General features: G+C 39.9%; 1 protein-coding gene across 1 annotated transcript; it reads left to right on the top strand.

The window, feature by feature from the left end:
• TLR6 (toll like receptor 6) lies at positions 5458-26364 on the top strand. The gene is made up of 2 exons (NM_213760.2): positions 5458-5515; positions 21532-26364. Exon 2 carries the CDS (start codon positions 21601-21603, stop codon positions 23989-23991), a length of 2391 nt encoding a protein of 796 aa, NP_998925.2. The 5' UTR covers positions 5458-5515; positions 21532-21600; the 3' UTR covers positions 23992-26364.

Genomic DNA, 27804 nt, shown 5'->3' with positions numbered 1-27804 from the left:
ATGGGGCTGTGCATGAATGGAACCAGGAGGGGTGGAGGGAGGAACAGTGATCTGGAAGAAGCAGTGAGAGTCAGGGACAGGAATCACCTGGAGGCCCTAAGATATTGAGGGTGCAGTTGGGGAAAACAGGGACCACTAGAGGGCGCAGTGTTCAGGATGGTGTTTAGTCTCAGGGTGCCCTGATGCTTACTGGGTTGGAGAGGAATCACTTGAAGAGCTTTTGAAATAATACTGATGTCTGGCCCCATCCAAGACTATTTAAGTCAGGATTTCTGGACATGTATGAGAGCTCCTGTTTCCTCACCATTTGACCAACATTTGGTATTATTAGATGTTTTCATTTTTGTCCATCCCATAGGTGTGTGGTGCTGTCTCCTGGTTGTCTTTTTTTTTTTTTTTGTCTTTTTGCCTTTTCTAGGGCCGCTCCCGTGGCATACGGAGGTTCCCAGGCTAGGGGTCGAATGGGAGCTACAGCTGCCGGCCTACGCCAGAGCCGCAGCAACGCAGGATCCGAGCCGCGTCTGCGACCCACACCACAGTTCACAGCAACGCCAGATCCTTAACCCGCTGAGCGAGGCCAGGGATTGAACCTGCAACCTTATGGTTCCTAGTCGGATTCGTTAACCACTGAGCCACAACGGGAACTCCTCCTGGTTGTCTTAATTTTATCCTGTTATCCCTTTGTTTATGTCCTTTGCTAATCCCACCCCCTTTGGGTTTGTTAGTCATTTTATTACTGATTTTTTAGGAATTCTTTACATATTTCAGATATTAGTCCTTTTATATCACATATGGTTGTGTATATTACAAATACCTTCTCCTAGAATGTGGCTTTTTAAAAGAATTCAGATTTTGGTTTTAATATTAATGTTTAATATCTAACTTATCAATTTTATTTATAGTTGCTTGTATTTTATGCAATGGTAATTTTCATATAACTTGTTCAAAGTTGTTAGTAGGCACAAATATTGATTGATTGATTTTCCAGGGAAAGAGAAAGGCAAGGTTTTTTTTTGTTTTTTGTTTTTTAATTTTACGGCTGCGCCCAGGGCATATGGAAGTTCCTGGACCAGGGATTGAATCTGAGCCACAGCTGCAAGCTACATGGCAGTTTTTTATAGAGTTAAAATCATTAAAATAATGTTCTGCATAAAAATAAACTCAAAATGGCTTAAAGACTTAAACATAAGACAAGACACCATAAAATCCTGGAAAAGAACATCATCAAAATATTCTCTGACATCAATCGTACAAACATTTTCTTAGGTCAGTCTCCCAAGGCAATAGAAATAAAAACAAAAATAAACCAATGGGAGCTAATCAAACTTACAAGATGTTGCACAGCCAAGGAAACTGAAAACAAAACAAAACAAAACAAAACAAAACCCAAAAAGACAACCTATGGAATGAGAGAAAATAGTTGCAAATGATGCAACTGACAAAGGATTAATCTCCAAAATATACAAACAACTCATACAACTCAACAGCAAAAAAACAAACAACCCAACTGAGAAATGGGCAGAAGACTATAATAAAAAATAGACATTTCTCCAAAGAAGACATACGGATGGCTAACAGGCTCATAAAAAAGTATTCAACATCACTAACAATTAGAGAAATGCAAATCAAAACTACAATGAGGTACCACTTCACACTGGTCAGAATGACTGTCATTAATAAGTCTACAAATAAATGCTGGAGAGGGTGTGGAGAAAAGGGAACCCTCCTATATGGTTGGTGGGAATGTAAATTGGTACAACTGCTATGGAAAAGAGTATGGAGGTTCCTCAGAAAACTAAATATAGAACTACCATATGACCCAGCAATCCCACACCTGGGCATATATCTGGGCAAAACTTTCATTCAAAAAGATACACGCACCCATATATTCATTGCAGCAATCTTCACAATAGTCAAGATATGGAAACAACCTAAATGTCTATCAACAGATGAATGGATTAAGAAGATGTAGTACATATACAATGGAATACTACTCAGCCATAAAAAAGAACAAAATAATGCCATTTGCTGCAACATGGATAGAACTAGAGATTCTCATACTAAGTGATGTTAAATCAGAAAGAGAAAGACAAATACCATATGATATCACTTATATGTGGAATCTAAAATACGGCACAGATGAACCTATCTACAGAACAGAAACAGGCTCACAGACATGGAGAGCAGACTTGTAGTTGCTGAGGGGGAAAGGGAGGGAGTAGGATGGAATGGGAGTTTGGGGTTTGTAGATGCAAACTATTACATTTAGCATGGATAAGCAATGAAGTCCTGCTGTATAGTACAAGGAACTATATCCAATCACTTATGATAGAACATGGTAGAAGATAATATGAGGAAAAGAATGTGTGTGTGTGTGTGTGTGTGTGTGTGTGTGTGTGTGTGTATATATAACTGGGTCACTTTGCTGTACAGCAGAAATTGACAGAACATTGTAAATCAACTATAGTAAAAATTTTTAGTGTTTTGCTTCTGTTTGTATGGAGATAATGTATTTGCTGGCTTTAGACTATGTTATCTTGTCTACTGTAATGCTATTTTATTTTAAAAAATAAAAGTAGGAGTTCCCATCGTGGCACAGTGGTTAATGAATCCGACTAGGAACGATGAGGTTGCGGGTTCGATCCCTGCCCTTGCTCAGTGGGTTAACGATCCGGCGTTGCCGTGAGCTGTGGTGTAGGTTGCAGACGCGGCTCGGATCCCGCGTTGCTGTGGCTCTGGCGTAGGCCAGCGGCTACAGCTCCGATTCGACCCCTAGCCTGGGAACCTCCATATGCCGCAGGAGCGGCCCAAAGAAATAGCAAAAAGACAAAAATAAATAAATAAATAAGTAATGCATGTATGTAGTAAAAAAATTCAAACAGGACAAAAGAATATAAAATGGTGAGTAAAAATCTCTCTCTTCCTTGGTTCTTTTGCTCAAAGGCAAAGGATTCTTAAGTGTCCCCTCAGAAAAAGATTTTTATGCATATATCACACAAGCCTATAGAGCCTTGTATTAGACCCCTATGGCTGCCATAACAAATACTCCAAAATCAGGTGGCTTAAAACAACCGAAATGTCCTCTCTCCCAGTTAAGGAGGTCCGAAGTTCAAAATCAGGGTGATGGCAGGGGTGCCAGCTTCTGGTGGTTCTGGGTATTCCCTGGCTCATGGCTACAAAAATCCCAGTCTCTCCCTCTGTTTGCAGCTGGCCAGTTCCTTTCTCTCTCTGTGTCCCTCTTCCATAAGTGTCTTATTCCTGACAAGAAGGAACCTTCTGCAGATGTCTGAGAGACCAGATTTTATGCAAATGCTGTCACACTCGCCATACTCTGCCCTTTGCTTTTCTTCATTTAATCAAATATCCTGAAGTCTTGCCACCTCAGTAGAAAACCGGTAAGGCTTGCATAGAATTCCACAATTCCCTGCTAAGATGACTTGTCTTCTGTATCAGTAACTATTCCAGCCACTTTTTATTCATTATCTTCCCTAAAAATCATAAGCACTTCCACTTGATGGATGAATAAACAGAGCTTTTGAGGTTAAGCAACTTGCCCCAGGCCACACAGCCTGGACATGGCCTTGTGAGGGGTTTGCCAAGCATTGCCTGCTTGTTTGTGCCACTGCCATGCTGTCTTCCACATTACCCGATTTTGTGGGTTTTGTCATTTCCTTAAAGACATTTCTCAGAATTATAAGAGCTTCAATAAGAATCGTCCCCTTGTTCCAGAAAACCAGTGTCATCATGCAATGCCCTAATAAACGTTTGTATCCAAATACTCGCATTTTGTCACTGTGTGATGTTACCAAATCTTCAGTGATATGTGTGCGTGCGCCTGCGAGCATGTGTGCGTATTTCTTTTTCTTTTTCTTTTTTAAATTTTATGGCCACACATCTGGCATATGAAGTTCCCATATCCCTCAAATTCAGAGGGATTGACTCTGAGCCACAGCTACGACATACCCAGCAACATTCGCAGACTGGATCCTTTAATCTGCTTCCCGGGGGCCATGGATCAAACCTGTACCTCCGCAGTGATCCAAGCCACTGCAGTCAGATTCTTAACCCACAGCACCACAGCAGGAACTCTTGTGTGCATGTTTCTTAAAGACTTTGGTCCAGTGTTGCCTGAAATTCCCCAAAGCCGTAGCTGATTCCTTTCTGCTCTGCCTGGTTCACAAAGCTGGTTTCCCAGCGTCCCAGACACCAGCCCTCTCTAGCTGACCCTTCTGCTCATTCAGCAGAGACCATCCACTCCTTGCTGACCGCCCCTGACCCCGGATCTTAGAAGGCTTCCCGTTAGGTTTGATGAGTAAGAATGAATAGTAAGAAGCTGGCCTTTCTCTTCCTTCTGAAAGCAGAAGTGATTCTTACCCCTGTGTTGTGAGTCGGACTGCGGAGTTTTACTTTGATTTTTTTAATGATGAGATAATGCCAGACAGTGGAATTAACTGTCGAATGATTATTTCAGATGTTCAGTTCTTTACAGAACCTCAATTAAAGAAAAGTCTTGGAAATAGGGTATCCTGGCCGGATGTGTCTGGTTAACCAGACATTCTCTTTTTGTGTCATTAAACTTGATATTGTTCTAAAATTATTCCAAATGACCTTTAAAAATTGATTTTTAGGAGCTCCCCTCGTGGTGCAGCTGAAGCGAATCCGACAAGAAACCATGAGGTTGTGGGTTCGATCCCTGGCTTTGCTCAGTGGGTTAACGATCCGGTGTTGCCATGAGCTGTGGTGTAGGTCGCAGACATGACTCGGATCCCGCCTTGCTGTGGCTCTGGCTCTGGCCGGTGGTTACAGCTCCGATTCGACCCCTAGCCTGGGACTCTCCATATGCCGCGAGAGCGGCCCTAGAAAAGGCAAAAAGACACACCCCCCCAAAAAATTGATTTTTAATTAGGCTCGTAGGATCTCAGGGTTATTTATTATTCTAGAATTGAGAATGAAAACATCTAAAAATGCCAAAATGTTGGTCAGAACTTGGAGAAATAGGATGCAATTTCCTGAACTATCCCTGAAAGTTGATTATAAAATCAACAACAATAAAAAACCCAGTTCTCGAACGTAAGAGTATTTTATTGTGAAGTATCTAAAATAATGCTCCAAAATTTCTTGATAATAGTATTTTCAATTATTTTGGAAATATTAAATATGGTGATAATAGAAACAAGGCAAAATTGAATAACTTTCCATTATGGTGATAATTTAAGTCAGCCTGCAAAACTCTTACAGATGTATATTATCTTAGAAAAACATTTTTCTTCACACTTTGTCATAAGCTGCATGTTCATATGAATTTAAAAATTTGATTACTGTTTTAGTCTGTAGCCCAGTAAAACCTGCTTCACACGTGACCTTCGAAGGGGCAATTTGTAGGCAGGAGTAATTCTAGTAATGTCCGACAGATGGCACAAAACAGTTTCTATGGTATTGCTTTACTTAAAGTAAGGACTTGCATTTTCTTCTCCTCCGAGGAAAAGTTATTTCCTCTTCTGAGAAAGAAATCTTGGTAAGTGAAAAGGTTTTTGTGGCTTTTTCAAATTCTGGAATCATTACTTCAAATAATCAAGAAAATGCTAACGATTGTGCAGGAAATAGGTAACGTTTCTTTGAAGTTTTTGCAAAATGACTTTCAGGTTTTTTAGTTTTGCTTTTGAATGTTGCAAATGTCCTTTAAATAATACAAGAACGATAAAGATACGGCTATATTGAAAGATATCAAAATAACGAGCTCTTGTCATAGTTAAGGAAAATAACTAAAATGCTTTTTCTTTCCTCTGTTTTTGTCTCTTACATTTTCTCTTTTCACTTTTTCCTAGTTCCTTGTTTTTAGTAACGTTTAGTTTGTGGCGCTAATATGGCACCTATCAAATGTTATGTATTTTTATAGTAGATACGAGTGTTTGATCCTCCCTGTCACATGGTTCTATAATTGTTTATTTGTGTCTGTCACTAATTTACAAGCTTTTGAAAGCAGGAATTATGCCGATGCTATTGATATTTAGGTCCCTAGCTAAGGTCCACTTCAGTGCTGTCACATACTACACCCTGAATAAACATTTATTAACGGAGGAAGTGGCAGAACTGGCCCAGGACTTGCCTTACTCAACTTTCTCACCTAAACTCTAACAAATAAAGCAGTATTTCTCTAGCATATTTGTTGATTTGCTCAGGAATTGCACGGTGTTTTTTCGGTTTTTCCTTTTTCAGGGTTTCAATTTTCATAGATTCTATCCATCATCCTTTTTCCCCCCTTGATATAGAGCCTCCTCTGTCTCCCCCCTCACCGCCCTTTCATTTGATGCATTAAAGGAAAAACAAAACACCTTTTACCTTTTATCTTTTTTCACTTCCTTTTTTTTAAAAAAAGTGAACTCTCTAATCTTCCGCTCTCATTTCCCTTCTTTCTCTCCTTTACAAAGACATTAAAGCATAGTTGATTTACAATGTTGTGTCCATTTCTGCTGTACAGCAGAGTGACCCAGTCATACATATATGTATAGATTTTTTTTCTCCTATCATCTTCAATCATGTTCTGTTGCAAGACGCTGGGTAAGAGTTCCCTGCGCTGTGCAAGTAGGACTTCATTGCTTAAGTAGAGAAGCTCCGGGCTTAAATGTAAACACTAGGAAGCGCCTGAGGGTATAAATGACTGGGGAGGAATATTAATGTTTTGGAGGCAGGGTGATAGAAGGGAGGCTGAACAACTTTCCCACCTAGTGCTAAGTTTCAGTACCCTGAACACACACACCGTCCAGAAACCACTGAGTGGGTTCGCTCTCAGGGATGTCAATTACCTAGTACCACGTGAAAGACGTTCTCTCTCTCTTTATACAAATAACATAAGTGCATTTCTTTAAATATAAAGTATTTTTAGGAGTTCCTGTCATGGCTCAGCAGTAGCGAACCCGACTAGCATCCATAAGGACACAAGTTCCATCCCTGGCCTCGCTCAGTGGGTTAAGGATCCGGCATTGCCATTAACTGTGGTGTAGGTCACAGACGTGGCTCAGATCTGGCCGTTGCTGTGGCCGTGGTGTAGGGTGGCAGCTGCAGGTCCAGTTTGAGCCCTAGCCTGGGAACTTCCATATGCCGTGGGTGTGGCCATAAAAAAACAAACAAATAAATAAATAATAAAATAAAATATTTTACATTAGCTGTATTTTAAGACAAGCCTTTCAACTTATAAACGATGTTAAGAAGTTACAGATTTTGGAAATATACAAAAGTATGAGGAAGGAAATTACATTCGTCAGTGATTTAGAGATCCAGAGATAACCACTAGTTGCATTTTATATATTTCCCCCTATTCTTTTTTCCCCCTAGGCATTGTGTGTATGTCAGGTTTTAATCATATTTTACAAAATTAGAGTCCTACCATACACATGATTTATTTTTTTTGGTGGGGTGGTGACACTTAATTTACTTATTTTTCATTTTTAAAATTTTATGGAAACAATCTTATATTCCATTATTCATATAACATTATTTTTTAAAAAGGCAATAGTTGAGACTGCATGCTACATCATGGTATGGGTGTACCATAACTGATTAAACACTAGTCCTTATCATTTTTTTCCAGTATTTCGTCATTTTATGAGCAGCATCCTCATAGTAATATTTTTATGTGTATTCCTTAATAAGAAAATTCCGATAGGTGGAATTCCTAAAATAAGGGTAAGCATATTTTTAAGGAATTTACAAATGTGAAAAAATTGCCCTTCAGAAAGGTGGTACTAATTTTTCATTCCTGCTGGCAGTAAATGAGTCATTTTAGTTCCACCTATCAACACTGGGTATTATATTTTTGGATTTTCCCAAATTGGTAGGTGAAAATAATCATACCTTTAAAAAATATTTAAGAAACCATTCCCATTTGATTCACTTTATCTTTTTATGCTTAAATATCTGAAATTATAGGCATTCTGACATTTCATTTCTAAATGCTTTAATTCTATATCTCTAAAAAAAGTGCATTTTCCTATAGCCAAATAACATTATCAAAAATTAACATTATTTCCTAATAGAGTCTAATACCTGGTCCATCTTAAAATCCTTTCTCACCGCGTTATTCAAATAACTTTTATAGCAGGTCTGTCTAAATTAAGATCCAATCCAATATCAGAAGTTTCACTTAGATGTTATATCCTGTGTTGCTTTAATATGCATTTTTTTATTTTTATTTTTTGAGATTGGCATTCATATTATTGACTGTTGATTTGGGGAGGTAAATTTTCTGAGCAAATAATGTGCTCTACTTAATTTTATTTTTTTTTTATTTTTTTGAGATTATTTAGGAATAAGTTTTATTTTCTTTTATGTATTTTTCCAGTTTTATTGAAATATAGACATATATTTGTTTAAGGTGTACAAAATGTTTTTTTAAAATGATTTTTATTTTTTCCATTGTTGGTTTATAGATCTACTTAATATTAAATGTTGAAAATTTGAAAAGCACAGGTAACAGCTAAGAGGAAAATAAAACCTCTTTATAGTTTTACCATGTAAAGTTAATTACTGTTAATATCCTGGTATGTATCTTACTAATTTTTCCACATGCATGTGTATGTATTAACTGCTATACATTTTGTAAACTACTTTTTGTCACATATAGTGATCAATTTTCCATGGAATTAGATTTTCATTATTTATAAAGGTCACACAGAAATATTTAATTATATGGAGATACTATAATTTATTTGACAACCTATTTTTGGACAAGCTGATTTCTTTTTTAAAAATAACTTATTTTGTACTGGTCCCGCTATTTACTCTTTCACTGGTTATAACTGTTTTTCAGTCACTTCTCCTGGATTTTTCACTTTGACAATCATATAATCTAAAAATAATGCTAATTTTATTTCCTCCCTTCTAATATTTCTGTCTCTTATTTGCCCCCTTAATTACAATGGCTAGAACCTCTAGAACCTAGTGTTAAATAATAGTGAGCATCCTTGAGGTTGATTTTAATGGAAATGCTTTGAGGGTGGGATATTGGTTTAAGTTGGATACTTGACATATTCTTTATCAAGTTTTTAAAGTACTTTTTAAATGTGTACTTTAACATGTTTTTAGTCAAAGATGAATGCTGATTTTTGTCAAGTAAATTTTTAATGTCCATGGAGGTGCTCATCTTTTTTTTCTCCTTTTTCTATTTCTGTGTTATTGTCATATATCTGCTGATAATAACCCATTCTTTCAATCCCAGAAACATCAAATTAATCATTGAGTATTATTCCTTCAGCACTGAGCTAGATTGATTTCGATTTCTTCAATCTGAGCATCTCCCCAAGACCAAATAAATGGAATTTAATCTCTTCATTTGTATTTTATAATACTTGCTCTTAGTTTTGTAATATACACACTTAAACATATTTTTGTAACAGAATCTTGAGTTGTTATCTATTGCTTCTTCTCAACCAGGATCTTAACATGCTTTTAGCCCACTCTCTCCCTCTCCCTCCCCTATTCACTAGCTCCCTTGTGATCACTGGCAATTTAAATTCCAGATTGTTATTAAACTTTTTGTCATCAATCCTTTTTGGGACTTTACAATAAATTTTCTACTTTCTTTGCAAAGTATTCCTTCTTGATTCCTATTTTTAATTTTTTTGGAGTCAGTTTCTTTTTTCAGAGGATAGTTCTGTTCATTAGTAATTCACATAGTGGGTCCGTCTTCCACGTCTTTTAGCATTTCTTTCATGTCTTTTAGCATTTCTTTCATATATTTCATCTCTTTTGACCTCTTGGACTGTATTTTGGGGAAATTCCTCTTTTTGGTCTTCCATCTCACTAATTCTCACAGGAGAATTGATTCTCACAGGAGAATTGATTCTGCAATTCAGCTCATCCAAAGAGTTTTCCATTTCAACTATTATATTTTAAATTTTCATGATTCTTACTCCATTCTTTTTTAGAATCTTACCTCTCCTAGGATAGCTGTCTATTATAAATGCCTATGCTGCTCTTTTATGTCTGTCTCCTTGGATGTTAATGCCTTTCATATCTTGAGTTTGGTTCCTTTCTATCACAGTCTTTGCTTTGTAGAAACTTCATGTTTCTTGGTCACACAGCCCAAATTATGGTTGAGGCTCCATGTCAAACTGCTTGTTGATCTATTTTCCAACAGCCAACTTGTTGGAAGCATGGACCAAATTAATCTGTATTAATTTTGCATTGCTGCTGTTGCCAATTACCATGAACTTAGTGGCTTAAAAAACACGTTTTAGGAGTTCTCTTGTTGCGCAGTGGCTTAAGGATCTGGCATTGTCATTGCAGCGGCTGGGGTCCCTGTTGTGGCGTGAATTTGATCCCTGACCCAGGAACTTCCACATGCTGTGGGCATGCCCCCCCACTCCCAACAAAAAACAAACCAACCGCAAACATGCTTTATCATCTTGCAGTTCTGTAGGCTACTAGTCCAGCATAGGTCTTGCTGGGTTTAAGTCAAGGTGTTGGCCAGGCTGCATTGCTTCTGGAGGCTCTTGAGGAGAATCTGCTTACTTACTTTTTGAGCTTTAAGAGGCCACCTACATTCCTTGGCTCATGGCCATCTTCTTCAAGGAAGGTTAAGTCTTTCTCGAATCTCATCACTCTGACCTCTTCTGTCTTCATCTTCCACTTTTAGGGACACTTGTGATTACATTAGACCAACCTGAATAATTTTAAGGTCAGCTGATTAGCAACCTTAATACCATCTGCAACTTTAATTCCCTTTTTCCATGTTACAGCATTTTACAAATTCTGGGATTAGGAAGTAGACATCTCTGGGAGGCTAGTATTCTGTTTATCATAGTCCAAATCTGCTTGTGGATTGCAGAGACTTCTCTTGGTTTCAGTTCCCCTAAAGGCTTAGCTTCCTGCTTTTCAGTGTGTGTGTGTGTTTCATCATTTTGGGGATTTAGAGCAAGAGGAGGAGGATGGAGCATGAGCATATCACCCTGCTGACTCATAATTTTTAATATTTGTATTTTAAAATGTGATTTTTTTTTTCTCTTTCATAGCCACACCTGCAGCATATTGAAATTCCCAGGCCAGGGGTCGAACTGGAGCCACAGCTGGCAGCTTTTGTCACAGCTGTGGAAACACCAGATCCTACACCACAGCTTGCAGCAATGCTGGATCCTTAACCCAATGAGCGAGGTCAGGGATCAAGCCTGAGTCCTCACAGATACTATGTCATGTTCTTTACCTACTGAGCTACAATGGGAACTCCTGAAAATGTGATTTTTTTTTTTTTTTGATCCGGAATATATTTAGAAAAAATTTTAAAGGTAATTTTAAAAGTTTTATTTTGCGAATACTCATTTTGGCTCAGTGGTAATGAATCCAACTATTATCTGTGAGGACTCAGGTTTGATCCCTGGCTTGGCTCAGTGAGTGGGTTGAGGATCTGGCATTGCCACTGGTGCCATAAAGATGGTACTGGAGTCCAGGTTCTTGTTCACAGTAGTTGAAGAATGAACTCAATGAACACACAGGCAGCAAGCAAGCAAGTTTTTATTACAGGAAAGCAGATAGCTCCCAGGGTTATTGGGAGGGGGAAGAAGAGCCGCCCTTCTCTATTGCCCTATAGGGGTTTGGGGGAGCTATTCCTCCAGGTGTTGTGGGTGTGGCCCTAAAAAAAAAAAAAGAAAAGAAATAGAAATAGAAGTATTCCTTTAACAATTTCTGCTTTGGGGTGTTTATTTAAACATTTATTTACCTAAGAAACAATCAATTTTAGTAAATATTCCATGAATGTTTATTTTTTGCTTCTTGATCTATGACCCAGAGAAATACATTGAATACTTTCATGTTATGGCAGCTGCTCAGCAGCTCTGCGTCACAGCGTATCAGCTCTGGCGACAGCCCTGTGGCTGTCGTGTCCCAGCTCCAGCAGCTCTGTGGCTGCAGTGGATCAGCTCTTTTACGGGGCGAGAAACCCAGCGAGTACTCAGAGAGTTGGAGACTTCAGGTTTATTTTGCCGGCGGGCTCAGAGGAGATGGCTCTCCGGAGTCTGAGCCCCGAAGAAGGGTTTCACAAGGTTTTTATGGGCTACCTCTTCCGGGTCCGTGCTTGGCTGGTCGGACCGGAGTGAGGTCAGGCGAGGGAGTAGGTGCGGAAACAAGTTCACAGAAGCAGATGTGTGGGGAGGGTGGTTAGGGGCAGTTGGCTGGACTTTGCTTAGTCACCGTGGCCGGGATCTCTCCTTTCTACCTTTTTATCGGGACATTTTCTCCTACATTCACTGTCAATGTATCCTTGTATTTTCAGCATGATTACCTTGTAAATTTGACGCAATGTTATTTATTGCCTAAGTGTTCCTCTATGTTATATGTTCATTGTAGGCTATTTGTTTTAACAGATGACTTTATACTATGAGTATAAAATAGTAGTTTCTCTTAGTCTCATTGCTCAACCCTCTAACACTTTGACCTAATGGAGTATGATATATACAAACTGCAATTTCTGATGAATGTACTTGCTAGTGTTCTTACCATTTACAAATACTGTTGCATGGCTTACACCACTCAGAATGCAATGTGCCGCCTCAAGTCCCTCCCTACCTCTTGCCCAGTTCTTTGTATTTTTCAGTTTTATTGAGATATAATTGGCATATAACATTGTGCAGGTTTAAGGTCTACAACGTGACGATTTAACACACATATGTATTGCAAAGACATTACCACGATAAGGTTAGTTACCCATATCCATCACTTGACATAATTTCCTTTTAGTGTGGGTGGGGGGGTAATACTTATGATCTACTCTCTTAACAACTTTCAAGTATATTATACAGTATGGTTAACTATAGGCACTGTGGAAAGTAACATAATATCTTTTCTATCAAAGGAAATCTCCCATTACTCCATTTTGCAGCCCCTCCTCTTCCCTCTTCTCCCAGTAACAGTTTGTTTCAAATTAGCCAACCGGGAAGAATGTCGCCCTGACGTGACCAATGGGAAGGGGACAGGTACATCACCTGCGTTAGGGATAATGTCTTTTCTGTGCGTGCGCTTTTTGAGTACCCGCGCCCTTCTGCAGAAGTAAAGAGCCTTGTCGAGATCTCCCCATGTTCATGTGTCTTATTTTCCGACGCTGACGATCCGAGCCATCTCCCCAACAGCACCAGGCTGCACAGTAGATCCCCAGAGCCTGTTTGTCTTACATCTGGAAGTTTTGTTTTGTTTCTTAGGGCTGCACCCATGGCATATGAAATTCTCAGGCTAGGGATTGAATTGGAGCTGCAGCTGCTGAGCTACACCACAGCCAAAGAAACAGAGAATCCCAGCCACATCTGTGACCTACACCACAGCTTATAGCAATGCTGAATCCTTAACCCACTGAGTGAGGCCAGGGATTGAACCTGCATCCTCAAGGATACTAGTCAGGTTTGTAATCCACTGAGCCACAACAGATTATCTGTCTTTTTGATAATAGCCATTCTAACAGATGTAAGGTGATATCTCGCTATGACTTTGATTTGTATTTCTCTGATGTTTAGTGATGTTGAGCATCTTTTCATATACCTGTTGGATGTCTATCTGTTTTCTTTGGAAAAGTATCTATTTAGGTCTTCTGTCCATTTTTTAAATAAAATTATTTTTTAAATTTGTTTTAGCTACAGAGTTGTATGAGTTCCTTATTATTTTGAATATTAACCCCTTGCCAGATAAAATGGTTTATAAATATTTTCTCTTATTCTGTAGGTTGAGTTTTCATTTTGTTGATTATTTCTGTTGCTGTGCAGAAGATTTTTAGCTTGATGTAGCCCCACTTATTTATTTTTCTATTTATTACTTATGTTTTTGGTATCAGATTCAAAAAAATCATTTCTAAGACTGGGGAACTTTTTTACTTTTTTTTTTTTTTTCTCTAGGAGTTTTATGATTCAGTTCTTATAGTTAAGTCTTTAATCCATTTAGCATAAATTTTTAGTGAGTGGGATAAGATAGTGCCGAGACCAGCTCAGCAGGTGCCAGCTGAAGAACAGATGCTGTGAGACTTAAGAAAAAGTTAACATAAAACAAGACACAGAGACATTTATCTTAATTAAAGGTAGGAACCTGGGGACTCGAGGTATCAGGGACCAAGAGACCTAAGGGCTGCTTCAAGAGCGCTGCCTCAAGAAACCATACTGCTTTTTTTTTTTTTTTTTTTTTTGTCTTTTTGCCTTTTCTAGGGCCACTTCCCGTGGCATATGGAGGTTCCCAGGCTAGGGGTCGAAGGAAACCTTACTGCTTTTTTTTTTTTTTTTTTGTCTTTTTGCTATTTCTTGGGCCACTCCCGCGGCATATAGAGTTTCCCAGGCTAGGGGTCGAATCGGAGCTGTAGCTGCTGGCCTATGCCAGAGCCACAGCAACGCTGGATCCAAGCCGTGTCTGCAACCTACACCACAGGTCACAGCAACGCCGGATCGTTAACCCACTGACCAAGGGCAGGGACCGAACCCGCAACCTCATGGTTCCTAGTCAGATTCGTTAACCACTGCGCCACGACAGGAACTCCCCTTACTGCTTTTATTGTGCTCTTTAGGATTACATCAAGTGAGGAGGGGGTTGTAGGTGCAGGATATAGTTCTTTTATTATTTTAAAAGTTCTTTTATTATTTTAAAAGTCACATAGCTGGTAGCTGGTTAAGCTTTTATTCTGACCTTTAGGTATTTAACAGTCATTAGCACTGAGGAAGCCTGGCATTAGCTGTCTATGCATGGCATCTAGAGAATCAGCATTGTGCTTCCTCAGATGGCATGTTTATCTGCCATAAGCTTAATCTGCGGTTAAGCTTATGGCATGCTTAACCTGGGTGCCTAGGTTTGCACCTCATTCTCCTTGCCAATGCATATTCTGCTAACGACCACTCATAAACTCCCTGGGACCATGAGATTCCTCTCTCTCTTATTTTAACAGGACATAGCATGCTGTGCAAATGGGCGTGCCTATCTGCACAGGTCCAGCATGCCTAGACCAATGCATTATGTCCTCATTCAGCTGACCATATGAATAACTTATGCCTTTTGGTCTTTGTTCTTAAAGTTATTTACCAGCACTGGGACTGTTTTTCAAGCAGGAATATGGGGTAAAGTAAAGCAGGACAAGATGGAGTTTTCAGCATAGAAGATAGTAGCAAAGAGGCTAAGAAAAGATTGTAGAAACATGTCTCCCAACAAGATAGGGGTCCAATTCTATTCTTTTACATGTGCATATCCATTCTTCCCAACACCATTTTTTGGTGAGACAATCCTTTACCTGTTGAGTATTCTTGACTCTCTTGTCAATTATTGACCATATACGTATAGCTTATGTTTTGGCTCTTGATTTTGTTCCACTGGCATGTGTATCATATTATGCCAATACCATATTTTTTGATTACTATAGCTTTGTAATACAGTTTGAAATCAGGAAGTATAATGCTCCAGTTTTGTTCTCTTTCAGATTGTTTTGGGTGTTCAGGGACTTTTGTGATTCCATATGAATTGTAGGAATTTTTTTTTCATTTCTGTGGAAAATGCCATTGGAATTTGATAGGAAATGCACTGAATCTACAGATGGCTTTGGGTAGTATGGATATTTTAACAATGTTAAGTCTTCTGATCCATGGACATTGCATATATTTGTGTCTTTTCCAAGTTCTTTCATCAGTGCCTTATAGTTTTCAAGGTACAGGTCTTTAACCTCCTTGGTTAAATTCATTCATAGGTATTTTAGTCTTTTCGATGCATTCGTAAATGGGATCGTTTTCTTTATTTTTCATATACTTTGTTGTTAGTGCATAGAAGCACAACTGATTTTGTATGTTTGTTTTATATCCTGCAACTTACTGAATTTGTTTATTCTAATAGGTGGTGTGGGTTTTTTTGGTGAAATATTTAGGATTCTCTCTATATAAAATCATATCATCTGCAAACAGAGATAATTTTACCATTTCCTTTCCAATTTGGATGCCTTTTATTTCCTTTTCTTGCCTAGTTGCTCTGGCTAGGACTCTCAGTACTATGTTGAATTGGAGTGGTGAGAATGCTTCTTGCTCACTTCTTATTTTAGTCCATCACTGACTAGGGGTAGAAATCTTGGATAGCTGGAGGGTGATGGTCTGTAGAAGGAGAACTTAGTATTCGGACCCCCTCCCATCAGTAGCATTGTGGTGAAAGAAATGTTACTTAATTACCTGGTCATTACTCATCCTTAGTATTTGAGTCAGAGACAAACAATGAGAGGGACAAAATTCCTTCCTACTTTTCGGAAGGTGTCTATTTTCCTGAAAACGAAGCTTGAGTAGGATAGGTTTTCCTTCCTATAGCTCTAGATACGTCTTTCTGAGTGTCGATGCTTTGGGATCCTGCTGTTAATTTTCTATCCTCCTTTATTTTCAATGGTAAAGTAAGTTTTTGAGAGTTTCTGTGTGTTCATGGGTGTTTTGGTGGGCAGTTGGAAAATTCTGTATTGGAGGAGCAGGAAGGGACTTTTAACTACTATATGCCATTTTGTCATGAAATTTCCCCAGCCCAGAAGAGTTTTTACTCTTCTGAAGAGCGACTAATTGAAACCCTACTCATCTCTTAACTATTTTGCCATTTCCAATCTGCCCTCAAGTGATGAACAGTGGATCCCTTTGTTAATAAAACTGAATGACAGCAAATAGTCAAAATCTGTTCTCAATTTTTCTTGTTACACAGGGTCCTACTTAAGAAATACTGTTAAAAAAATAATAAGCTGTTTAAAAAAAATGCTGTTGCCTGCTCTTGTCCCATCAGGGCTCCTGGATGCTTTTTTTTTTTTTGCAGATCAGATCCTGAACAGGGTTGAGTGAGTCTCACAGCTCTAGACCTTTGTCCTAGTTGCAATATTGGTTCTGTGGGCTTGTACACCTGCCTCCACCCCTCAGCCAAGAAATCTTTTCTCATTCACTCAGCACCATTGTCATGAGAGGCAGTGTCTGTAATGTGTTATAGTACAGTGAGACTAGGCTCTGGGGAAATTTTTCTCTCTTACATTCGACAGATTTATCCTGGCAGGCTTTCTGATTTCTTCAGTGTGCTTTTGCATTTTTCTCTAACTTCTGTTTTATCAGTGTGTCAACTGTATGAAGTTGATGACTTTAGATCATCAAGTGCCAAATCCTGCCCCTCTGAATCTCTTGCTTTTGTTCTGAGTTGGAAAAACACATATCCATTTTTATGGGAACTGAATCAAAAATGAGATCCTGTGACTAAAAAAATTTCCTGTAACTGGAAAGAGTGGGGTATGTATGTTATCTCAACTGCCCCTCACCATTCTGTGAGAGCCCTTCTAACCTCTACCTATAGGTGGTCCCAGGCAGGTATGGTTGTGGGCACTCGGGTGTAGGTGCAGGAGGATGCCCTGTAGCCATCACAGCTGGCACTGCTGCTCTCAGGATGCTGCTGTGGAGTAAGGTGGCTGTGGATACTTGTCTGTCCTTGCCAGCTTTTGTGCCCTGTTGGGGCTCATAGATGTTTTTGGTGCAGACCAGAGCGACGTGGTATAGACGCATGAGTGTATGTCTGAGTTTCTAGGACTGGCTTCTTGCTTGACCTTTTGCACAGTTTTTTTTCACCTCTTTGTAACAAGCATGGGGTCTGTGGGCTGCATGACTCCTCAGCTAGTCATCAGTGCCCAGTTTGACCTGTATTAATTGTATCTTATAGAATGGCTCAATGAATGGTAATATCATTTCTGCCAGCCCAGCTATAGCTGGTTTTAGTGAGATCCAGTTCATGCAAGTAAAGAGTATAAGCAGTTCTTCCTTTAACACAAACTTGGCCTCATTCCTATCCTCATCTCCCCTCACAAAACGATTTATTCCCTGTATATGCCATAGAGATTTAGCCATCAAGCTACAGGCAGATGGACCTACCAACCTGGCCTTCATACCTGTCAACCACCTTCCTCCCCTTCCTTTTCCTCTCATGTTGTTTTGGCCAAACTGAGTTGAGGATCTGAAAGTCTAGCCCACTGCTGGCACGCTCTGCAATGCCCACCTGGAGGACTTCTCAGGCTCATCACCACATTCAGATCCATAAGTCCTAATAGACCACACTTGGTCCAAGTTTACCAAGAAGGACTCAGGGGTGGAAACAGAGCTCAGGTTCTCTACTTGGTTTAAATAGTTCAAACACAGAACTTTCCGAATACTATTTACAATTCAATGGTCATTTTTATCATAAATAATGTTTTCTGATAATACAGCTGACATTCTCCATGTATCAGGTTTTCAGAAAAAGAGTTAGATCAAATTAGTCCATGGAGAAGGAGAGAAGTGGATTTGTTAACCCTTCACCAATGAAGAGTCATTGGTTGCAGCAGATGGCTAAGTGTCCTGCCAAATTGAATACTGGTGTAGACTCTTGAAAATGTCTTGTAGTTTCTAGCAATAACTCCTTGCCTTCCCTTTTGTACAACATTTCATCAAAATCTTATACCAGCCAGGGATAAAACACTGCCTTTTGAAAGAGCAGAAAGTATTCTCTAAGTCCACCAAAAGGAGACCACAGTCATGTAATTAACTTTCAAGACAGTTGATTTAAAGTCTTTGTCTAGGAGTTCCTGTCGTGGCACAGTGGAAACGAATCCAACTAGGAACCACGTGGTTGCGGGTTCAATCCCTGGCCTCACTCAGTGGGTTTAGGATCTGGCATTGCCATGAGCTGTGGTGTAGGTCACAGACAACAGCTCGGATCTGGCATGGCTTTGGCTGTGATGTAGGCCAGCAGCTACAGCTCCAATTAGACCCCTAGCCTGGGAACCTCCATATACCATGGGTGCAGCCCTAAAAAGATGAAAGACCAAAAATAATAAGACTATGTTTCCATTCTTAGTATAGTCAAAAGAAATAAAATCTTTTTAAAAAAAGTCTTTGTCTAGTAAGTCAGTACCTGTGCTTCCTCAGGGATCATTCAGACTTCTCTCCTTCTTTTTAAAAATTAATGAACTTTATTTTTTAGAGCAGTTTTATGTTTACAGAAAAACTGAGGAAATACATGAGAGTTCTCATATACCCCATCTCCACTGCACATAATTTCCCCTGTTACAACATTTTGCTTTAGTATGGAACATTTATTATGATTGATGAACCAATATTGATTTTTGCTTTTCAGGGCCGCACCTGTGGCGTATGGAGGTCCCCAGGCTAGGGGTCAAATAGGAGCTACATCTGCTGGCCTACACCACAGCCACAGCAACACAGGATCCAAGCTGCATCTGTGACCTACACCACAGCTCACGGCAACACCAGATCCTTAAGCCACTGAGTGAGGTCAGGAATTGAACCCGCAACCTCATGGTTCCTAGTCGGATTTTTTTCTGCTGTGCCACAACAGGAACTCCCATGTTTATTAACTGAAGTCTATACATTAGGATTAAATCTTTGGGTTGTACAGTTCTGTGGGTTTTGACAAATATGTAAGGTTATATATCCATCACTACAATATCCTATGAAATAGTTTCACTGCCCTAAAAATCCTCTGTGCTCTGCTTATTCATCCCTCCCTCCCCCAACCCTTGGAAACCACTGACCTTTTTATTGTCTTTTTAGTTTTGCCTTTTCCGGAATGTCATAGAGTAGCAATCACAGTCGGGAGCCTTTTCAGATTGGCTTCTTTCACTTAGCAATCTGCATTTTGGTTCCTCCATGACTTTTTGTGGCTTGGTAGCTCCTTCCTCCTTGTTGTTGAATAATATTCCATTGTATAGATGTGCCAGAGTTTGTTTATCTTTCACCTATTGAAGGACATCTTGTCGCTTTCAGTTTTGGGTAGTCATGAATAAAGCTGCTATAAATATTCACATGCAGGTTTTTGCGTGGACATAGTTTTTCAGTTCATTTGGGTTAATGCCTAGGAGTGTGATTGCTAGATCATAGGGTAAGATTGTGTTTAGCTTTGTAAGAAACCATGAGACCATCTTCAAAATGATTGTCTGTATCATTCTGAATTCCCACAAGCAATGAGTGCAAGTCCCTGGTGCTCCATATCCTCATCAACATTTGATGTTGTTTCAGGATTTTAACCATTCTAATAGATATATAGTGATATCTTGTTGTTGTTTTTTTTTTTTATCTTGTTTTAATTTGCAGTTCCCTTATGACATATGACCATATCAAGTATCTTTACATGTCTTTATTTGCTATTGATATATCTTTGGTGAAATATCTTTTCAGATTTTTTTTGCCCATTTTAAAACTGTGTTATTTTCTTGTTGAGTTCTTCATGTATTTGGCGTACAAATTCTTTATCAGATATGTGTTTTTTGCAACTATTTTCTCCCAGTCTGTGACTCATCTTTTCATTTTCTTAACTTTGTCTTTTGTAAAGCAGAAAATAATTTTAATGAAGTTCAATTTAACTTTTTTCTTTTACAGAGTGTGCTTTTGATGTTGCATCTAAAGAGTCACTGTCAAATTCAAGGTCACCTAGATTTTCTCTTATACTATTTTCTAGAAGTTTTATAGTTTTGTATTTTACATTTAAGCCTATAAGCCATTTTGAGCTAGACCTTCATTTTTTCCCTTTCTTCCTTCTTTCCTTCCTTCCTTTCTTATTTCTTTGCCTGCCTCATCATTCTTTTGCTTAAAGCAAATGTTTTGAATATTATAAGGTGGTAACTCTGAAAACATTAGAATGGGATAACTCAGATTCTACCCTCTCCCAGGGTTTGTTGTCACTGCTTGCTATGGGGTGTGGTTGTTTAGTGATGTTGCTAAATTATATTTGTAAAGACTGTATTCCTTCTTAGAAGTGGCCATTGGATTCTCTGTTCCATTGGCTTAGTGGTCAGCTAGTGATTTGACAGGGATTTCCTTAAACACCTAGAGGAAAAAAACAAAACAAAACAAAAACCACCTGCTCTTTGCAGACCGGTGTGGAAGCACTTCCTCAGTGCTTATCCAGGCCATTTACAACTCTGCCTTAGCCTTTATTTTCTGCTTGCACAGAGCCTAAAAGTCAAGCAGAGTGAAAGTTTAGGATTTTCTCAGGTCTTCTCTGCATGCGTCGAGCCCTGGGCATGTGTGTGGCCTTCTAGATTGTCTGGTATACATGGAGCTTTCCAAAACCTTTTTTTCTCTAATGTACCTCCTTTCCCAGCCTCTTCCTTCTCTGGCTCTTTGGTGTGTCTGCTGCCTGCCCCATCTGTTACCCCTTGCTCCAAGTGACCATGGCTGGTATACCTGCCTTTAAAGGCTTTTGAAACACTGCCCAGGAGGCTGCTCCAGCTCTGAGAAAGTTCTGAGTTGGATGAAACAAAGGCAAGCCCCTTGAGTGATCCCCCAGAGAGCCGCCAAGCAGGTTAGCAACACACAACCACAGTTCTTTGCTAACAAGGTCTGTATTGCCTTTCTGGCACCAGCCACTTGTATAATTGGAAAAAAATAACATTAAATTATGGGGACAGAAATGATTCTGATAGTGAATAAAGAACTCATTGAGATTTTGTGTTTACTAAGGAGATGTTTCAGAACAGTCATCCAATCTTTATACATCTTTGTTTTCCATCCAATCTTTATATATCGTAACATATATTTCTAGAATTTGGATGCCTAGCAAGATGTTCTGAAGAACAGCAGCAACCCTCTGGGGGATGGTAACTTCAACATCATGAGCAAAGACAAAGAACCTACTGTCATAAGCCTTCATTCTGTGTATGTCATGACCTTAGTATGGGGAACCCTAATCCAGTTCTCTGAAGAAAGTGAATTTGTGGTAGACAAGTCAAAAATAGGCCTTACTCGTGTTCCAAAAGACCTGCCACCCCAAACCAAAGTCTTAGATGTGTCTCAAAACTTCATAACTGAGCTTCACCTCTCTGACATCAGCTTTCTCTCGCAGCTGACGGTTTTGAGACTTTCCCAGAATAGGATGCAGTGCCTTGATATCAGTGTTTTCAAGTTCAATCAGGATTTGGAATATTTGGATTTATCTCACAATCAGTTGCAGACAATCTTGTGCCATCCCATCACCAGCCTCAAGCATTTGGACCTCTCATTCAATGACTTTGAAGCCCTGCCCATATGTAAGGAGTTTGGCAACTTGACACAACTGAATTTCTTGGGATTAAGTGCTACAAAGTTACAGCAATTAGATCTACTACCAATTGCTCACTTGCATCTAAGTTGCATCCTTCTGGATTTGGAACGTTATTACATGAAAGAAAATGAGAAAGAAAGTCTTCAAATTCTGAACACAAAGAAACTTCACCTGGTCTTTCATCCAAATAGCTTCTTCTCTGTCCAAGTAAACATATCGGTTAAGAGTGTAGGGTGTTTACAACTGGCTAATATTAAACTGAGTGATGACAACTGTCAGGTTTTCATTACATTTTTATTGGAACTCACTCAAGGGCCAACCTTACTAAATTTTACGCTCAACCATGTGGAAACAACTTGGAAATGTTTGGTTGGAATTTTTCAATTCCTTTGGCCCAAACCTGTAGAATATCTCAGTATTTACAATTTAACAATAGTTGAAAGCATTGATGAAGAAGATTTTATTTATTATGAAACAACATTGAAAGGAGTGAAAATAGAACATATTACAAAGAGAGTTTTTATTTTTTCACAGACAGCATTATACAGAGTGTTTTCCGATATGAATATCAGGATGTTAACCATAGCAGACACACATTTTATACACATGCTTTGTCCTCAGGTACCAAGCACATTTAACTTTTTGAACTTTACCCAGAATGTTTTTACAGATAGTGTTTTTCAAAATTGCAAAACTTTAGCTAGATTAGAGACACTCATCTTACAAAAGAATAAATTAGAAGACCTTTTCAAAATAAGCCTCATGACTAAGGATATGCTATCTTTGGAAATACTGGATGTTAGCTCGAATTCTTTGGAGTATGATAGACATGGTGAAAATTGCACTTGGGTTGGGAGTATAGTGGTGTTAAATTTATCTTCAAATATACTCACTGACTCTGTTTTCAGATGTTTACCTCCCAGGATCAAGGTTCTTGATCTTCACAGTAACAGAATAAGGAGCATCCCTAAGGATGTCGCCCATCTGGAAGCTCTGCAAGAACTCAATGTTGCTTCCAATTCTTTAGCTCACCTGCCTGGATGTGGTTCCTTTAGCAGCCTTTCCATTCTGACCATTGACTATAATTCAATTTCCAACCCATCAGCTGACTTCTTCCAGAGCTGCCAGAAGATTAGGTCCCTCAAAGCAGGGAACAATCCATTCCAATGTACATGTGAGCTAAGAGACTTCATCCAAAGTCTAGGTCAAGTATCGAGTGACGTGGTAGAGAGTTGGCCTGATTCTTACGAGTGTGAGTATCCAGAAAGTTATAAGGGGACTCTGCTCAAGGACTTCCGTGTATCTGAATTATCCTGCAACACAGCTCTGCTGATTGTCACCATCGGAGTCACTGGGCTGGCATTGGCTCTTACCATGACCGGCCTCTGTGTCTACTTTGATCTGCCCTGGTATCTCAGGATGCTGTGTCAGTGGACCCAGACTCGGCGCAGGGCTAGGAATGTACCCTTAGAAGAACTCCAAAGAACTCTCCAGTTCCATGCCTTCATTTCATATAGTGAACACGATTCTGCCTGGGTAAAAAATGAACTGGTACCTTGTCTAGAAAAAGAAGGTATAAAGATTTGTCTCCATGAGAGAAACTTTGTTCCTGGCAAGAGCATCATGGAAAATATCATAAACTGCATTGAGAAAAGCTACAAGTCCATCTTTGTTTTGTCTCCCAACTTTGTCCAGAGCGAGTGGTGCCACTATGAACTCTACTTTGCCCACCACAACCTCTTCCATGAAGGGTCTGATAACTTAATCCTGATCTTGCTGGATCCCATTCCACAGAACAGCATTCCTGGCAAGTATCACAAACTCAAAGCTCTCATGGCACAGCGAACTTATTTGGAATGGCCCAAGGAGAAGAGCAAACATGGACTTTTTTGGGCTAATATTAGAGCTGCTTTCAATATTAAATTAAAACTAGTCGCTGAAGAGGATGATGTGAAAACTTAAAAAAAAGTCAAAAATCCAACTTAAGAACTCATCATTCACTTGGATTCTGAGGAACACTGTAGTTTTAAGTTATTATCTGGACGATACCTCCATAACCTCCATACATTCAGGAAAGACTTAATGAAAACTGCTTCAGTTGAACTACGGACCAGGCTGGGGACTGAGATGGTGCTCAAACTTGCTGATTACAGGGAGCTCAGTCTCTTCTGGTTTAACCATTCTGTTTCAAATTGAAACAGTCTCTTGTGAGTAAATGCTCCATCATTCAAGGACTTTTCATCTCTCCTCTCCTTTCCCCAGTAGATTTTGTGTGAGCAGGAGTTTATGAGACTTCATGGCAGCAAGGAAGGAGTTAACCTCAGAACTGCATCCTTGGTGGCCTCTGGGTTGGCTCTGTCATCCTGCTCTACTTGGGGGCATGGGGGAAAAATTAGGCCAGAGATGGAAAATAAAGACACTATTTCTTCACATCTGAGTAATCATTTATGAAATATTTGACCTTGGTACATGAATATGCAGTTAACCAGTGGCGATGCATGGCATGGTAGTTTATATATGTGAAGAGAAAAACAGCCTTTGTTGTTGGCTGTTGTGGTCAACATGATTTACCTGCTTGCCAAGGAAAGTCACAGCCAAATTTATTTGTAGCTGGTTATCGAATAGGAGTTTTCTGGTTGTTTTAGAATTTTGGTGAATGCCTCAAAACTGACAAAAGGCAGTAAATACCACCCTCCTCCCCTTTTTTTGTTGTTGCTGTTTTTTTTTGTTTGTTTGTTTTTTGTTCTTTAGGGCCACACTTGCAGCATATGGAAATTCCCAGGCTAGGGTTGAATCGGAGCTGGAGCTGACAGCCTATGCCGCAGTTCACGGCAACACTGGATTCTTTAACCTACTGAGTGAGACCAGGGATCAAACCTGCGTCCTCATGGACACTAGGCAGGTTCTTAATGCGCTAAGCCACAACGGGAACTCCCCACCACATTTTAAACTAAGATATTAGACACGGGCTGGACTTACTGAAAAACAGCAGAAAGGGGCTAGGAACTGTCACCTCTTATTACCCATCTTCAAAAGAGTGATAGAGGGTCATTAAGTAGAGATGTTCTAGACCTTTGTGGAGATTGCTTTGGATTTCTTCCAGAGGTAAATGAGGTGGCTCTAAGCTTGGTAGAAGAGTAGCCTGGCATCCTACTCCCAGCCTGAAAGCTTGCAGGGTAACTGTAGTGCACAGGTCCAGGATAGCAGATGGGGTGTGGAGAGCTCTTAGAAGAGCTGGATGAGTATTCCCTAGAGTCCGAAGGAACACAGAGATTGGTAAAAATGCTTTGCAAATCTAGGTGCTTGATAAATGTTTGTTGAATGACTGGATGAGTGCTTCCCACCTGGAGAATTCAGAAGGTGAGGAATTTGCTTGGGCAGCCCCCCACATGGCAGGGTGAGGTGAGAAAGGAAGCAGGGATGGCAGCCTGACTTTCCATTATGACTCGGCATGGCAAATGTGGGTGAATTTCCTGTCCATCATGGGCCATGTTGACCACAGGGAGGGTAGCTGAGCTTATGTTGTCATGATAGGACCTCAGCTAACAGGGCAGCCTGTTGTGCAAAAGGTAGTATAAGAGGCCAGGGGGTGGGCAGAAGAGGTACACGATGGTGGTTGGGTGGGGTTGGCTACAAGAAGTTAGCCAGAGAATGTGCCACAAAGAGCCATGCAATGTGGATCCACCAGAGGCCTCTGAATGGCCCACGGATGCATCTTGTGAAAGAGCCAACATCTGGACTCAGCCAAAATCAGAGGCAGAGGTGTGATGGCCTGCCTGCCTTATCCAGTAGTTAACCGCAAGGAGATCTGCTCCTTTTTCTTTAATCTTCTCTTCATGTGCAGTGGCCTGGGGACAGCCAGAATATAGAGAAGGCAGAGAAGATGGAGGAAGAATAAAATACTGGCCATGATGCTTCCCTGCAAGAGAGGCCTGAGCTCTGGCCAAGTAGAATTTGGAATTCGGAGTGAGACTGATGTTAAATTGGGTTGGCCTGGACATTTCAATGCCTGAAACAGAGGTGCAGTTACTAAAATGAGACTTGTCACTGAAATCTATGGGATCTTCCCAGGATTCGGGATAGAACCTGAATAGATTCTTATAGAGAGAAGTTCAACAAAGCTTGAAAGAGAAAAAGCCCTCTCCTTCTGGACTTCATTCATTCAATAAACTAGTTTTATAGTTAGTAGTTAGAAAGATATAAGCCTTACTGAAATTGTGTTAGAGGAGGAAAAAGAATGTATACATGTATGTGTAACTGGGTCACCATGCTGTACAGTAGAAAAAAATTGTATTGGGGAAATAACAATAAAAAAATTTTTAAGCAAAAAAAAAATTGTGTTAGAGCCATCCTCTGTTTGCGTTTGGCTCCTTACGCTTCAGGAGAGCACTTAATTTCTTCCACAAACCCTCTCCCAAATGATAAATTTTCCTTGGCCTCTGTTGGACTGTTTCCTAAACCAAAAAATCCCCAAAGCAGTAAACAAACCCAAAATAGCAAACAACAAATTATGTTACACACTTTTTTTTTTTTAATTGTTGCACCTGTGCCATATGGAAGTTCCCAGGCTAGGGGTTAAATAGGCGCTGTAATTGCCAGCCTTCACCACAGCCACGGCAATGCCAGATCTAAACCACATCTGCAACCTACACCACAGCTTGGGGCAATGCCAGATCCTTAACCCACTGAGCAAGGCCAGGGATCAAATCCACATCCTCACAAGAGACTGTGTCGGGTCCTTAACCTGCTAAGCCACAGTGGGAATTCATCACACATTCTAAATGATCAAATATTTTAAAATATTGTTAACAGTGAAAATGTAATTTTGACATTTAAAAATAGAATTAAACAAAACATATTTTTGTCATGTATGAAAGCACACACACTTCAGATGAAAGAAAGCTCTATCATAAGAAGTAGATTTCTCCTTTAAATAAAGATGCTCTATCTCCAGGAATCCCATGTTTCCTTGGTTGAATTCTTCCGGTTGCAAGTAGCAGAGAACCACTCAAGAAAGGGGGCATTTATTTCAAGGACACCAAAGTGTCTTGGACCCATGCAGCTTCTGTCACATTCTTCGCTCTCCTTTTTTTCTAGTGCCACCCCCAGCTGAGTTGCAGTCCATCAGAGAGAGTGTTTTGTTCTGCTCTATAGCCTGGAGCAGAGCATCTGCCATCCTGCTTAAGTTGCCGATATCTCTCACCTGTAGGACTGCAACAAATAACGTCGCCAGCCTCCCTGCTTTGACAATTGCCTCACACCTTCCCCAAACAGCAATCAGAGTGACTGCTTTTAAAGTATAAATTATTTTACGCCATTCCCCTGCTTAAAACCTTCCAAGGACCCCCCCCCCCCCTTTGCAGTTAGAACAAAAGTCGAGCTCCTTGTCCTGACCTGCTGTCAAGGTGGGGGGAGGATGGGGAGGGATTGAGGATGGGGATGGAGAATGGGGAGCGGGGTTGCCTGCCTCTTGACCAGCACTGAGAAGAGCCGTATATGGGTCTGCTAGCGTTGCCATGGCAACGTACTGCAGGCTGGGTGGCTTAACAACAGAAATGTATTTCCCACAGTTCTTAAGTTCTGGAAGTCCAAAAAAGGGGGAGATGGGCAATGAAAGTGGGATGGGAGGATGTGAGAGCAGGGTTAAGAGACATTGACTGGAAGACTAGGAATATAAATGGGGGAGAAAATGAGTTTTAATGAGCACACACACACACACACACACACACACACACGAGAACACAAAAACACTGGGAAAGGAGGAAGTCAATTTTA

This window comes from Sus scrofa, chromosome 8 (assembly GCF_000003025.6).
Source record: "Sus scrofa isolate TJ Tabasco breed Duroc chromosome 8, Sscrofa11.1, whole genome shotgun sequence".
NCBI classification, from domain to species: domain Eukaryota; kingdom Metazoa; phylum Chordata; class Mammalia; order Artiodactyla; family Suidae; genus Sus; species Sus scrofa.
Note: the sequence above shows the minus strand (reverse complement) of the source record. Positions and strands in the feature narration are given on the sequence as shown.